The sequence below is a fragment of the Muscardinus avellanarius genome (assembly GCF_963383645.1).
Source record: "Muscardinus avellanarius genome assembly, chromosome: 4".
In the NCBI taxonomy this organism is placed as follows: Eukaryota; Metazoa; Chordata; class Mammalia; order Rodentia; family Gliridae; genus Muscardinus; species Muscardinus avellanarius.
The window spans coordinates 87685957-87701528 of NC_137789.1; the positions used below are offsets into that span (position 1 = coordinate 87685957).

Genomic DNA, 15572 nt, shown 5'->3' on the forward strand with positions numbered 1-15572 from the left:
TTTAGTGGATTCCAGGACAGAGGTTTGAACACAAGGGGTTAGTCCGGTGGAGCAGGCCCACCAGGTGTTTAACGGTGGGACAAGATACTTACATTTATCTTTTTGTGTCATTGTTGATGTCATTACACAGGTGCTGGTGGCTGGGGGGAACCCGTCCCACACATTGTCCCTGTCCATGCACTGACTATAAAGATAAAGAAGCCTTGGAATCCCACCTGCATTTGGAATTTGTTTCTGTAGTGTAGTTACTCCTTACTGCTATGCCCTCATAGTAGGGGGGACCATATCTTAACACAACCAGCAGGACTGTGTTCTCCCAGGTAAGGTGGCATTCAGGACTGAAATGATCGCTCCAGGAGTTCTAGTAAGGGGGCAGCATTGGGGGGTAGGGTCGTGCTCCTGGCTATACTCGTGGGACTAACTGAGGGGGGGTGAGTGGCTTTTGTGACCCTTGTGATTACCAGGAGTTGAAGGTGAGGCCAACCTGCTGAACTTTTTGCACTGCTACCTTATTTGGCCCTATGTTATTTTGGGGCATGTTGGCTTTCAGGCAGATGGAGAACAATGCACCCCTGGGATCATATCTGGTGCTCCAAAGGACTTTTTGCGAGAGTCAGAGTCCCCAGATTAATCCTGAGCCAAGGCACCGGTTGTCTTTCTTGCCTAGCTCAGTAAACTGAGTACGAGCCTTAGTTCACATAAGATCATTCTTGTACAGGGTGGGAGGTCTACCAGATATTACCAATAGAAACACAGTTCCAAGATTCGCAATACCACCACTCTGCATCTCCACATCGTCGATGTTCTCTCCCTCCTACATGTGCAGGACATATATAAAACCCACACTCCCTGGGAGTGGTTCCCCACCCATATTCATAGCTATTCCCAGGTCAAAGGACATGTTCCACTAAATCTTCTGTGTTGAAGTACAAATCAGGGAAGCAGGTACCGAGGGGTGCAATATTTGAGGTCGAGTTTAGCACATCTTTTGTAACAATATCGATCACCTTCCAGGTTAAGTTTAGCAGATGGTATGGATTCAAGAGTCCCCATTGTGAGCTGGTGTCTCCACGGGTTGGCAGGCCCCAGAGGATGACACAGATGAACCATCTGGAGAGTTGACATCTGGTGTCCCTTTTTGGAGCTTGATCTTCAGAGGATTGTTGGGGTGTTGGGAAGCTGTCCATCTTGGCTGGTCCTCATCATTGGGGAGATTGCTGGAGAAATTGCTGGAGAAGTTGATGGCCAGGTGGATGTGGGTATGGTGAACCCAGGACGTGACTCTGTCAACTTTGAGGGCAGTGAGCATTGTTAAGATCACCACGTAGGGCTCCTTCCATCGTGGTTCTAAGGTCTCCCACCGATGTCTCTTCACCAGCACTCTGTCACCAGGCCTGTAAGGATGGGGATTGGGGGGAGGACCAGTCTCATAAGTCTCCCTTAGGCATGGCCATACGTTTTCATGGGCCTGCTGTATGGCCTTCATTGCCTGCAACATTCCAGTATCATTGTCGATCGTTAACAATTTAGACTCAACATTAGGAATTATGGGTGGGAATGTTCCAAACATTATTGCAAATGGTGTCAGCTCCGTTTTGTATGGGGAGTTGTGCACTCTAAAGAATGCAAAGGGAAGAAGAGCCACCCAGTCCCCACCAGTCTCCGTGGTTAATTTGGTTAAGGTCTCCTTTAGAGTTCTATTCATTCTTTCTATCTGTCCTGAACTCGGGCCTGTAAGCACAATGTAATTTCCAATCAGCCCCCAGCATTTCCATTAGCCCTTGTGTCACCTTTGAAGCAAAAGCTAGGCCATTGTCAGACCTGTCAAGGCTGGAAACCCATATCTAGGTAGAATTTCCTCTAATACCTTTTTTTTATTACCACCTGTGCAGTCTTGTGCTTCGTAGGGAAAGCTTCTGGCCACCCTGAGAAGGTGTCTGTAAAGACCAAAAGGTCTTTATACCAGTATCTGCTGGGTCTTACCTCCTTGAAGTTCACTTCCCAGTAGGCCCCTGGTTTTGTACCTCTCAGTCTGGTGCCCCAATCTGAAACATCTTTATTCTTAGAAGCATTAGTTAATTGACAAGACTTGCAGCTGGACACAATGTTTTTTATCTTTGAGTTGACACTTTTTTTACATTGGCATTTCGTAAGAGGTCCTGCATCTTTCTGGTGCCCATGTGAGTGGAGTTGTGGACCTTTTTTAGGAAGAACTCTCCCAACAGTTCTGGTAGTATTATTTGCCCATCAGCGGAATAACACCAGCCCCGGAAATTACCAACCATGGGCAGTTTTTCTATCCATTCTTTATCTTCTTTAGTATAATCTGGCTTGTTGGGTAAGCATGTGGCCCCTGGGTCGGGCAGTGTGACTGGCAGTAGGTGGCTTGTTTCTGATGCCACTCGTCTGGCAGTCTTGTCAGCTGTTTCCTCGTGCCACAGGTGTATCTGACCGTTGGTGACCTGGGCAGTGGACTATTGTCAGTCTCTTGGGCAGCCAGAGGGCTGCGAGTAAGGCCAACTCTCCTCCTTATTTTTAATAGTCTTTCCTTCAGCCGTGAGCAAGCCTCTTTCTTTGTATATGGCCCCATGTATGTGGGCTATAGCCAACGCATACCAGCTGTCAGTATACACAGTCAAAGTTTTTGTCCTTTCCCATCTCAAGCGCCTTTGCCAACACTATAAGCTCTGCTTTTTGAGCTGATATGCCTGTTGGCAGCGCCTGTGCCCACACAACCTCTTCCTCAGTCACCACCACTGCACCCGTATCCCTCTTTCCTTCTTGAACAAAACTGCTGCCATCTGTGTACCGACGGAGCCGGGAGTGGTTGGTCAGTTAGGTCGGCTCTGACAGTGCACTTGGGCTAGGATCTCCATATAGTCGTGCAGTGGCTCGTCTGGGTTAGGATCTGGCAGCAGCGTAGCCAGATTCAGGGTGGCAGGGGCCTGGAAGACAATCCTGGAGGGGTTAAGCAACAGTCCTTGGTAGTGGGTCAGGCGGACATTGCTGAGCCATCTGTCGGGAGGTTGTTTTAGAGTGCCCTCTATGGCATGCGGGGTAGTCCTTGCCCCAAAGTAATTTTCTCAGCGTCCTTTACAATTGGCTGTGGCTGCAATCATACGCAGACAAAGGGGCCACCCAGTGGCTGCGGTATCTAATTTCTTTGACAGGCCACTGGCTTCCTCCACGGGCCCAAGCATTGAGTCAAAACTCTCTTTGCAAAGCCCTTGCTCTTGTCTATGAACAAGTGGAAAGGCTTTGTCACATCCGGCAGTCCTAACACTGGTGCAGCCAATAGGGCAGCCTTAATTTCTGTAAAGGATTTTTCCATCTCTTTTGTCCACTCAAAATCTGGTCCCTCCTTAGTTGTTGCATAAAGAGGCTTTGCCAATTCTGAAAACCCCGGGATCCAGAGTCTGCAATAGCCTGCTGATCCCAGAAACTCTCACACCTGTTTGCGACTCTGGGGTCTAGGTATCTTTAGAACAGTCTCTTTTCTGGCTCCTGTTAACCACCTCTGTCCTCCCTTTAATTGGTACCCCAGATAAATTACCTTGGTCTTGCAGATCTGGACCTTTTAGCCGAGGCTCGAAACCCAAGGTCCCTGAGCGCTTGTAGTCCTGCACTGCCTTCTTCACGTTCTTCCTTGGTATTGGCAGCTATCAGAAGATCATCTACATACTGCAAGAGGGTGACTTGGGTATTTAACATGGTTCTCATGTAGGTTCTCATGCAAGGCCTCATCGAAGATGGTGGGAGAGTTCTTAAACCCCTGTGGCAGTCTTGTCCATGTGAGCTGCCTGCTGATTCCTCTCTGGGGGGTCTGAGCACTCAAAAGCAAACAGTTCTTGGCTTTTAGTAGTCAGAGGAAAACTAGAGAAAGCATCTCGGAGGTCGAGGATCATGTACCATTTTTGTTCAGGAGATAGGGAACTGAGGAGGGTATGTGGGTTAGGCACCGTCGGGTGGATGTCCTTTACCCTTTCGTTGACTTCCCGTAGGTCCTACACAGGCCTGTAATCATTTGAGGTAGGTTTGCGAACCGGTAATAGTGGAATGTTCCAGCTGGAGTGACACGGTCACAGCACTCCCAGATCCAGTAGCCGGTGGATGTAAGGTGTAATTCCTTCTCCGGCCTCACATGACATCGGGTATTGTTTGACCTGAACAGGACCGGCAAAAGGCCAGTAATGCATCTTTTGATTTCCGTTTGCCTCGAGGGCCCTGCAACTCGAAGTGGCAATGCAGTTGAGTCCGCTGCTGTTGGAGTGGGTAGGCTCTGCCTCTAGTTCCCCCGCCGGCCCCAAGGGGGCAGTTTCCTCTAAGTTTCCTCCCTAGGTCTCCCCGCCCCCGCCGCCGCTGCCTCCCCCATTGCTACCGCCACAGCCTCCTTCCCTGGGACAATGGGATGGTGCGGGGAGGATTTGGGGAGGAAATAGTATCTCTTCCTCCGATCCTCCTTGTAGAACTGGATATAAGGGCACAGACAGCATTCTTGATGTTATGTTTTCCTTGAGTGTTTTTTCTTCCCTAGTCATAAGGACAGGAGTGGGGGTTCTAGAAATTATAGACTTTAGCCACACGGGGGAATCAATAACCACATCCTCCCATATTAAAATATTGGGTATCTGGTCGGGATGGCCGCTGTCTGAAAATGATTTTATTTATTTATTTATTTATTTAGTGGTACTGGGGTTCCTGGGAACCCTTCTACCTCTGGGCTATATTCCCAGACCTATTTTTATACTTTTTAATTTTGGAAAAAGTTCTCTTAAGCCAGCGCTGCGGCTTCGAACCTGCGCGATCCTCCTGTCTCCGCCTCCCAAGCACAGGGATTACAAGCCTGCGCCACCATACCCAGCTAAACTTTTTCTTTTCTTTCTTTTTTTTTTTTGTGGTACTGGGGATGGAACACAGGGGCCTTCTACCTCCGGGCTACACTCCCAGACCTATTTTATATTTTATTTGGAAACAGGGTCTCTTAAGCCAGCTGAGGCTGGCTTTGAACCTGTGCGATCCTCCTGTCTCCACCTCCCAAGCGCGGGGATTACAAGCGTTCGCCACCACGCCCGGCTAAACTTTTTCTTTTTTATACCTATGTTCAAATCATGAGCTCTGGCCATAACTTCCTTGAAATGGTCGACCAAAATGGACAGAGGTGTTACCAAATTCTGCCCCATAACCGTCGCTCAATGAATTGAAATCTCTAAACAAGGAATGGCTATTAGCAGTAGACAAACAGCAATAAAAAAGAGAGACAATAGAATGCTTTTAGTTCTAGTTCACTCTGGTGGGGTAACTGAACCTAAACCTATAGAAAAAAGAAGGGTTAAGAGCAAGTACTGAGTCAAAAACATTCAAACAGGCACATGAGTCACTCAAAATAAACACTTAACACCTAGAAAAATCAGTCATGAGTTTCATATGGAGAAAGAAAAGACCCAGAATAGCCAAAGCAATTCTCAGCAATAAGAACCATGCAGGAGGCATCACAATCCCTGACTTCAGATCATGCTACAGAGCCATAGTAGTTAATACAGAATGGTATTGGCACAACAACAGGCACACAGACCAAAGGAAGATACAGAAACAAACCCACACAGCTTTAGCCAATTGATCTTTGACAAAGGGGCCAAATTCATATGCTGGAGAAAAGACAGACTTCTCAACAAATGGTGCTGGGAGAACTGGCTATTTATTTGTAGAAAGATGGAATTAAATCCTTACCTCTCACTGTGCACAGGAATCAACTTAAGATGGACCAAAGAACTGGAAATTAGACCAGAGACTGTGAAGTATTAGAGGAGGGCATGGGCTCCACACTCCAACATACAGGTACAGGTAGTAACTTCCTCAACAAGACCTCCAAAGTGCAGGAAATTAAAACAAGAATTAACAAGTGGGATGACATCAAACAAAAATTTCTTCTTATCAAAGGAAACCATCAAGAATCTAAAGAGAAAGCCTACAGAATGGGAGAAGATCTTTACCAGCTACCACTTTGATAGAGGGCTAATATTCAGAATATACAAAGAATTCAAAGACTATACACTAGTGCCGCAAACCGCTCAGTTGAAATTGCCGTGATTCCACTCACGATCGAATAATCTCAGAAAAGATGGGCGAAGGACTAGGGTGCCATTCTGCAGCCGTTTGTCTGCAGTAATTCTTTCCCCTCTAGGAAATACATTTCTTTAAGTTCCTATTTACGGCACTTCTGGAAAGAATCTGACATGGACAAAAGCTTCTTGAGCTATTGACACTTTATTACAAGAACCCAGAAAATTTATATTCTTCACCAGTGGGGTTAATAGTAAAAAAAAAAAAAAAAAAAAAAAAAAAAAGAAAAAGAAAAAAAGAAAGGAGTGTAATCACCATAAATCAATAATCAAGGTAAAAAAACAAGTTAGTCCGGCTTTCAAGAGATTAGCTCAGAATCTTCTCCGGATCCCGCAGCAGATCCAGCTGTCCTTGCGAAGGGCAAATTCCAGAAGAAACAGCATGCCCAGGGCTTGGAGGCCTTTCATGGAATCTTCTTTAATTTTTTGGAACTTTCCATCTTTAGGGCTTAGTCCATATGGCAGACACGGGGAGATGTGGCGCTCCAGGTGGATGTAATGGAATTCTCCCAGGTGTCGTCCTGCCTTGTCTTCTAAATTCTGAAAGCTTAAGCAAACTCACAACACAGTTTGGCAGATAAATCACCAAAATATACCATGAAGTTTTTAGATTTAGTTGTCATATGTATTTCCTTAGCTGCTGAACACTTTTTCTCAAACAATAGGCTTATTAGAAGCCTATTCCTCTTTTAAATAATCCATTTCCACATCACAATCCTTCTGCAACCTGCTTTTAATCTTTCTAATTCCTTTCTTTCCCATTTGGGACAATCTTATGATAAGCTCTTCTTCATACAAGAATCCTTTCTTATTCTCACCATATTTCCTTTCTTTTACACATTTACTATATCTATCCTTTGTTCTGACATACTCATTTCTTAGCCACGTGGTGCCTCCTTGTCTCGGGCAGTGCTCATAGTGGGTGTAAAGGTTACAAATCTTCCTAGCCTTCAGCTCTATTGTATCGGGCAGTATTAGCTGCTCATAAAGTTTGTCTTCTCCGTATCTAGGCAGGATTGCAAGGATAAACAGTTACCGGTTGCCTCCCCTTTAGGGCTAATGGTTTCAGTTAATTTAATGCTTTTACTGTGTGTTAATGAAAGTCAGAGATAGAGGGGAAATCCGCGTTTTGTAATTGCTGTTACAGGAATGCTGCCACTGCATCTGAATTATAATTAGATTTTATTACCACTTGAACAAAGCCGAGGATGTTTAGAGGCTTAGACAAATTACCAGAAAGTTTATTTTCCACAGACTCAGTTTCTCTCACAGTCCTGATCTTACACCACCGGAGCAATTCATGTGGAGAGTTAAAAGAATAATAGTTATGAAAGAATATGTAAAAGTGGGGAGTACTTTGGCCAGAGACCACACCCTCTCTTGGGGCTTATTTCTCGTGTTGAGATCCTGCCAATTAGCTGCGTGGGTGGTCTTCACGCAGATGCCGAGAGAACGCAGCTGGTCTCGGCACACGAGCAAAAAAAAAAAAAAAAAAAAAAAAAAAAAAGCCCTATTAAGAAATGGGCAACTGAATTAAACAAATACTTCAGGCTGGATGTGGTGGTGCATGCTTGTAATCCCCACGCTTGTGAGGCGGGGACAGGAGGATTGCACAGGTTCGAAGCTGGCCTCACTGGCTTAAGAGACCCTGTTTCCAAATAAAAATATAAAAAATAGGTGTCTGGGAGTTTAGCCTGACGGTAAAAGGGTTTCCAGAAACCCCAGTACCACCAATTAAAAAAACAAACAAACAACCAGATACTTCATAAAAGAAGAGATACAAATGGCCAATAGATACATTAAAAAAAAGTTCAACATCATTAACAATTGGGGAGATGCAAATCAAAACTACACTGAGAAAGCTGGATGTGGTGGTGCAAGCTTTTAATTCCAGCATTTGGGAGGCAGAGATGGGAGGATCGTGGTTCCTGGACAGCCTAAGCTACTACTTAGTGAGGCCCTTTGCAACTCAGTGAGACTCCATTTTATTTATTTATTTATTTATTGTGGCAATTATTTATTATTTTTTTTGTAATCATACATCACTTTGGAATACAAGACTTGAGAGGATATACAAGCACATATCATCCAATAAGCCCTCATCCAATCCCCTTCCCATTCCCTCCTCCTCCCTCAATCCCATGCTTAATTGGTGATTATCTTTGATATATTTGTTTACGCACCTCATGAGTTTTAAAGAGATTCCGTCCTCCCCCATCCCCTCCCCTCTGACTGGTCGCCTTAATTGCTTCTCAATAGAGCTCTTTCTACTACTTGACCTCCTCCTGTTACCCCTTTCCTCCTAGTTCTTGCTAATTAGGAGAAGCATCTGGATTTTATTTTTTGTGCTATTTCTCTGTGCATGCCGCATTGCAAGTTCTGATCCCACTCTCGACGGCCCCAGTAGTGGCCTGGCCACCCGGAGGACTCTGATCCCGACCTCGCTGGCTCCAGCACCGGCCTTGCGTCATGGGAGGCCCCGATCCTGGCCTTGCTGGTCCCCGCACCGAACTAACCCCTCGGCTGGCTCCTCTCCTGGCCTCAGAGGCCCCAGCACCGGCCTAGCCTCACGACAGGCTCTGATCCCGGCCTTGCTGACCCTGGCACTGGCCTAACCCCTCAGCAGGCTCTTATCCTGGTCTCGCAAGTCCCAGCTCCATCCTTGCCTCACAGCAGTTTCCGATCCCGGCCTCGCTGGCCCCAGCACCAGCCTTACCCCTCAGCAGAGTCTGATCCCGGCTTCATAGGTCCCAGCACCGGTCTTGCCTCATGGCAGGCTCCGATCCTGACCTTGCTGGCCCCAGCACCAGTCTAACCCCTTGGCCAGCACCAATCCCTGCCTCGGAGGCCTCAGTAGCAGCCTTGCCTCAAGGCAGGCTCCGATCCTGGCCTCGGAGGCCTCAGCACTGGCCATACCTCAAGGCAGGCTTTGATCCTGGCCTCGGAGGCCCCAGCACTGGCCATACCTCATGGCAGACTCTGATCCCGGCCTCGCTGGTCCTGGCACCAGCCTAACCCCTTGGTAGGCTCCTATCCAGGCCTTGGAGGCCCCAGCACTGGCCTTGCCTCACAGCAGGCTCCAATCCCAGCCTTGATGGCCCTGGCACTGGCCTAACTCCTTGGCAGGCTCCAATCCCAGCCTCAGGGGGCTCAGCACCAGCCTTGCCTCACGGCAGGCTTCGTTCCCAGCCTAGCTGGCTCTGGCACTGGCCTAATGCATCAACTGGCTCTGATCCCGACCTTGGAGGCCCCAACACTGGCCTTGCCTCAAGGTTGGCTCCAATCCTGGTCTTGCTGACCCCGGCACTGGCCTAACCCCTCGGCAGGCTCCAATCCCAGCCTCGGAGGCCCCAGCACTGGCCTTGCCTCATGACAGGCTCCGATCCCGGCCTTGCTGACTCCGGGACCGGCCTCACCCCTTGGCAGGCTCCGATCCGAGCACCCTCTTCACCCAGCAGGTTGTCCCATATTCCCAAGGGTGCATGTTGGTAGTATTCTGCCTCTGAGGTAATTTCATCAAAAGTTCCAGGTGTATTACATCAGATCTCTGCCTCCCCTGAGTACTTGCTGCTGCCAATGTGACTGCCTCCACCATTTCAAATCTTTCCCAAGCTCTTTCCCCATACCGCATAATGTCCAATGTTCCTAAGCATGCGCGACAATAGCATTCGACCTTTGGGGTAATTTCTTCAGAGGATCAGGGTGGGTTGGATCAGATGTCTGCCTCTCCCAAATACAAGTCTCCACTGCCATCTCAGCCACTGCTGCCGCCACCGCCTTCCTCCTAGGTCTCCACTAGACTCTCTCCTTACAGGTGATGTCCAGGATTCTTAACAATGTAGAGAAGCAGCAGTCCTCCTTCGCGGGGAATTTTTTCAAAAGTTCCAGTTCAGATGTATATGTTTTGTTTGCATCTCCAATATTCTAGCTGCTGCCGGGGCCATCTTAACCCCTCTCAAATATTTTTCTTTTTTCGTTTCCCTTTTTTTTAAAAAAAAAAATAAGAGAAGAGAGTATGTGTGGTTGGGGAGGATGTGGGATCAGGCACTCAGTAGCAATGAAAAAACTTTTTTTTCTTTTCGGGTGGGAGGGGGGTCTCCTAAGGGTGCCCCGCCCGCCTCGGGCCATGCAGGCCTGGACCTCCTGGGCCTTCCCAGTGTGTGTGTGTGGTCGCCTAAGGGTGCCCTGCCCATGCCTGCCCACCCGGGGTCTGGGCCATCCATTTTAAAGTAAAGTAAAAAACAAAATAGGGCTGGGGGTGTAGCTCAGAGGTATAATACCCCTGGGTTCCATCCCCAGTACTGCAAAGAAAAAACAATTACACCGAGATTTCATCTAACCCCAATCAGAGTGGCAAGCATAATGAAGTCAAATAACAAATGCTGGTGAGGATATGGGGAAAGAGGAACTCTTTTACACTGTTGGTGGGAGTGCAAACTAGTTCAGCCTCTATGGAGATCAGTGTGGAGATACCTTTTTTAAAAAAATAAAATTATTGAGGTGATAGCATTCTTTATCAACAGGCATCTCTAGAGGACATTCAAGCTTTCGAAAAGACATACAAAGGTTCTGAAGAAGAGCTGGCTGATATCAAACAGGCCTAGCTGGACTTCAAGGGGGACATGGATCAGATCATGGAGTCTGTGCTTTGTGTGCAGTACACAGAGGAGCCGCAGATAAGGAACATCATTAATCATTCAGCAAGCCATATTGACACTAGAGAGGTCCCGTCCTATAATGCCTTCATTAAAGAATCAAAACAAAAGATGAATGCCAGGGAAAGGAGGGTAAGAGTTAGTTTATATCTTACCTCCTTTCAAAAGACCTGAGAGTATTTACAAAAATGGAAACAAACATATATGGCTGAAAAAAGGGCTGGGGTTGGTTAGCTTGTTTTATAGCTTTCATCTAATTAAATGGGCATACCAATTCATCAAGAAAACCCTTTTTATTTTGATATATGGTGCTCAAGATTATTTTACTGAGAGCTGGGCATGGTGACGCACGCTTGTAATAAAAAATAGGGCTGAGGATGTAGGTCAGAGGTAGAATGCCCCTCAGTTTCATCTCCATCCCCAGTACTGCAAAAAAAAAAAAAAAAGATAATTTTACTGCATGGATTATGGATTGTTTGTTTGTTTGCTTTTTGGTGGTACTGGGGTTCCTGGAAGCCCTCTACCTCTGAGCTACACTCCCAGACCTATTTTATACTTTTTATTTGGAAACAGGGTCTCTTAGGCCAGCTAGGCTGGCTTCGAACCTGCACGATCCTCCTGTCTCCGCCTCCCAAGCTCGGGGATTACAAGTATGCACCACCACACCCGACTGCATGGATTGTTTGAATAGTGCTTTTTTAAAATAGATAATTGGCAGGCATGGTGGCGCACAGTTGTAATCCCCGTGCTTGGGAGGCAGAGACAGGAGGATCTCACAGGTTCGAAGCCAGCCTAGCTGGCCTAAGAGACCCTGTTTCCAAATAAAATATAAAATAGGTCTGGGAGTGTATCCTGGAGGTAGAAGGGTTCCATCCCCAGTACCCCCACCCCCCAAATTAAAATAGATAATTTTACATGAGCCAATTCTTGTAGCTTTGCCGAAGCATTCCTCAGCTGATTAAGTAATATGGAGCCCTGGTATATAGCATAAATAGTAGTCCTCACTTGGTTGACGAAGCACAGAGAGGAAAGCAGAGAAGTGTCTTGTCTTGCTGGGGTGGCAGTGGTATAGCTCAGCGGTAGAGCACTTGACTAGCATGCACTAGACCCTAGCTTTGATTCCCAGAATCCCTCCCCCCAAAAAACTGGGTGTGGTAGTGTACACCCATAAATCTAGCTACTTGGGAGGCTGAGGCAGGAGGATTGAAAGTTGGAGACCATCCTGGGCAATTTAGCAAGACCATGTCTCAAAGTAAGAAGAGCTGGTGATAGAGCTCAGTGGTAGAGAGTTTGCCTAGCATGTTAGAGCCCTGGGATCATCCTCAGTACTGCAAAAACCACCACCAACACAGCAGAAAGATTCCAGCCGGGTGTGGAGGCGGAGACAGGAGGATTGCCTGGAGGACTGCGGGTTTGTGGCCTGCCTCAGCTATTTAGTGAGACCCTGTTTCAAAATAAATAAAAAATAGGACTGGGGAGTGTAGATTAGAGGTAGAATTTTCCCGGGTTCAATCCCCAGTACAAATGTGTGTGTGTGTGTGTGTGTGTGTGTGTGTGTGTGTGTTTTAATGTGTTTAATGATTAAACCCGGGGATATTCTACCTTTGAGTCACTCACACTTCCAGCCCTATTTTATTTTTTATTTTATTTTGAAGTAGGTTCTCACTAAGTAGCTGAGGCTGGCTTTGAACCTGTGCGATCCTCCTGTCTCAGCCTCCCAGGTGTTGGGATTACAAGTGTGCACCACCATGCTTGGCTTGAAAGGGCGTTTTGCCTGGTGGATAGGCCGGTGCTGTGTTGTGCTGTGGGGAGAAGCGGGTGTAGAGGAAGAGCATTGTTTTGCTTCATGGGCTACATCTGCTTAGACTGAGGCTCCCGTTAATCACTTGCCCAGGTGAAATTGAGCATGGCTGTTTTTAATAATAGGCTTTTAGCTTGAGAAGCTTCCTATGTCCAGGGAAAATACCATAGTTTTGAGAGACCACCTGGCATACTTGGAGAGAGAAATGCTGAATTTTAGGGGGTAATAACTTGAATATGAGGAAACTGAATCTTTATTGGGATTACAAGTTCATAATTTATCACTAGTCCCAGTATTAATAGTATTCTTTGCTATTTTGAAAATTCTCCAGATAGAGCCACTAGCTGCCCTAAGGTGTTCTTGTGGTATTTTGGAAAATTTTGGTAAATGAAGGTAGCTTTGAAATCAGGTAAAGAAAGATTAAAACTGAATTAATAGCCAGGTTTGGTGGCACATGCCTGTGGTCTGTGTACTTGGGATATTTCGACGGGAGGATCGCAGGTTCAAGACCAGCGTCAGCAATGTAGTGAGGCTCCCCGAAAGTGTAGCCCAGAGGTAGAAGGGCCTTGGGTTCCACCCCAGGATCAAAAAATCCTGAACGACTGTTTTTCCTGACTCCTCAGGAGAATCCTCTTAAACCAGAGGTGTTAACAGGCTGCATCCAGGGGCCGGTCCTGCGTCCAGGCATCCTTGCTGAGGACTCCTGGTTAGAGGCCTTCCTGGCTCTCGAGTGTGCTGTTTCCCCTCTACCTGCCACCAGGTGGTGCACGTGTCAAAGCACTTGCTGCCTCTAGCAGGGACAAGGGAGGAACAAGAAACGCTGCCCGGAAACGAGGTTCTGTGCTCGGCTCAGCGGTGCCTGCTGATGAAGACACATTTGTGTGGTTTTGTCCCTCTTATTCATATAATCCTCAGATTTGCTTTTGGGAGAGAGGTGGTATTGTGAGCATTTCCTGGTTGCCATGGAGTCTCATGAGCGTTTCTGTTTCAGGCGCAGGAAGAAGCTAAGGAGGCAGAGATGAGCAGGAAGGAGCTGGGCCTTGACGAGGGAGTGGTAAAGGCAGCAGCTGGTTTGCCACTTCCTTCCTGTTCTGACTTTCTTTAATATGAGTGTATGTGTGTGTTGTCTTAAGATACAAACTCACATGTGTTTTTTTTTGGTGGTACTTGGGGTGGAACCCAGAGGCTTTCTACCTCTGGGCTATACTCCCAGACCTATTTTGTATTTTATTTGGAAACAGGGTCTCACTAAATTCTTAAGAGCCTCACTAAGTAGCTGAGGCTGGCTTTGAACCTGTGCGATCCTCCTGTCTCACATATGTTTTTATTTATTTTTTTGCGGTACTGGGGATTGAATCCAGAGGCATTCTTCCTCCGTGCTATAATCCAGCCCTATTTTTTATTCCTTATTTTGAAACAGGGTCTTACTAAGTTGCAAAGGGCCTCACTAAGTAGCTGAGGCTGTCCTTGAACCTGTGCTCCTCCTGCCTCAGCCTCCCAAGTACTGGGATTACAAGTGTGTGTCACCACACCTGGCTATTTTTTTAGGATGCATAATTGAGTGGTTTTTGCATTCATGAAATAGTACAGCCATCACCACTAATCCTAGAATGTTTCAACACTCCAAAAGAAACCCCATAGGCATTAGCAGTCATTCCCCATTCTCATTTTCCCCCACCCCTGCTAATCATGAAATACTTTGTTTCTGTGGATAGTGTTGGGTTCAACCCCCAGTACATCAAAATTAAATTAATTAATTCTACCTCCAAGCTATACACCATAATTTGTTTCCTTCCTTCTTTTTTTCCTTCTTCCTTCCTTTCCCTTTTTCCTTTCTTCCCTCCTCTTTTCCTTCTTTCTTTCCTCCTTCTTTCTTTCTTTCCTTCCTTCCTTCCTTCCTTCCTTTCTTTCTTTCTTTCTTTCATTCATTCATTTTGTGGCACTAGGGATGGAACCCAGGGGCATTCTACCTCTGAGCTACACCCTCAGCCCTATTTTTTTTATTCTTTATTTTGTAACAGGGTCTCACTGAGTAAAGGACCTAAGTAGCTGAGGCTGTCCACGAACTGCGGTCTTTCTGTCTCAGTCTCCCAAATGCTGGGATTACAAATATTCTTTATTTTACAGGATTTTAGTAAGTTGTGGAGGGCCTAAGTAGCTGAGGCTGGCTGTGAACCCATGATTCTCATGTCTCAGCCTCCCAAATATTGTGATTACAAGCATACGCCACCACACCCTACTTAGAGTTGGGTTTTGAAAGCTTTTTTTTTTTTTTTGCAGGTCTGGGGATGGAAACCAGAGGCATTGACCTCCGAGCTACACCCCCTGCCCAATTTTTTATTCTTTATTTTGAAACAGGGTCTCACTGAGTTGGCGAGGGCCTAAGTAGCTGAGGCTGTCCATGAACTGTGATCCTCCGGTCTCAGCCTCCCAAATGCTGGGATTATAAGTGTGCGCCACCACGCCAGGCTTTTGAAAGCTATTTTGATTAACTTCTCAAACAGCAGACAAGAGGATCGGCAAAAGGAAATGGACAATTTTTTGGCTCAGATGGGAGCAAAATACTGCTAACCTTCTAGAGGAGGAGGGAAAAACATGGCTCTCAAGAAGGAAAAGAAAAAATTAATTTTTCTCTTCAAGGTCCTTAGGTATTTATATAAGGTAGAGTTAAGATTTGAAGGCAACAGTTAACCTCCTAGCCTTTGAGAGTTGTCTTTCCAGTCCAAATTATTCAGACTGACTAAACCCAGCAGAATTTCTCAATCTGATTTTAGTATTTCCTAGGAATTATGTGCTGTTGTGTGAGGTCCTCACATGACAGAATATGGTGGCAAGAGTTAGGAGGGTAGTGTACGGGTTGATAGCTTGCGTAGCTCTAGAACGTGGGTCTAGGGCTGAGGATATATATATATATATGTATATGTGTGTGTATATATATATATGTATATATATATAATTTTTTTTTTTTGGTGATACTGGGGGTGGAACCCATAGTCT

At 46.3% G+C, this 15572-nt stretch overlaps 1 protein-coding gene across 1 annotated transcript; it reads left to right on the plus strand.

Moving 5' to 3' along the window:
* Positions 1-3749: 3749 nt before the first annotated feature.
* On the plus strand, positions 3750-15266 carry DNAJC9 (DnaJ heat shock protein family (Hsp40) member C9; the record flags this gene model as incomplete). Its single annotated transcript, XM_080694779.1, is given in 7 exon segments — positions 3750-3791; positions 10643-10720; positions 10724-10906; positions 13567-13623; positions 13625-13629; positions 15044-15143; positions 15147-15266. Coding segments are annotated over 7 exon segments (585 nt in total).
* Positions 15267-15572: the final 306 nt, after the last annotated feature.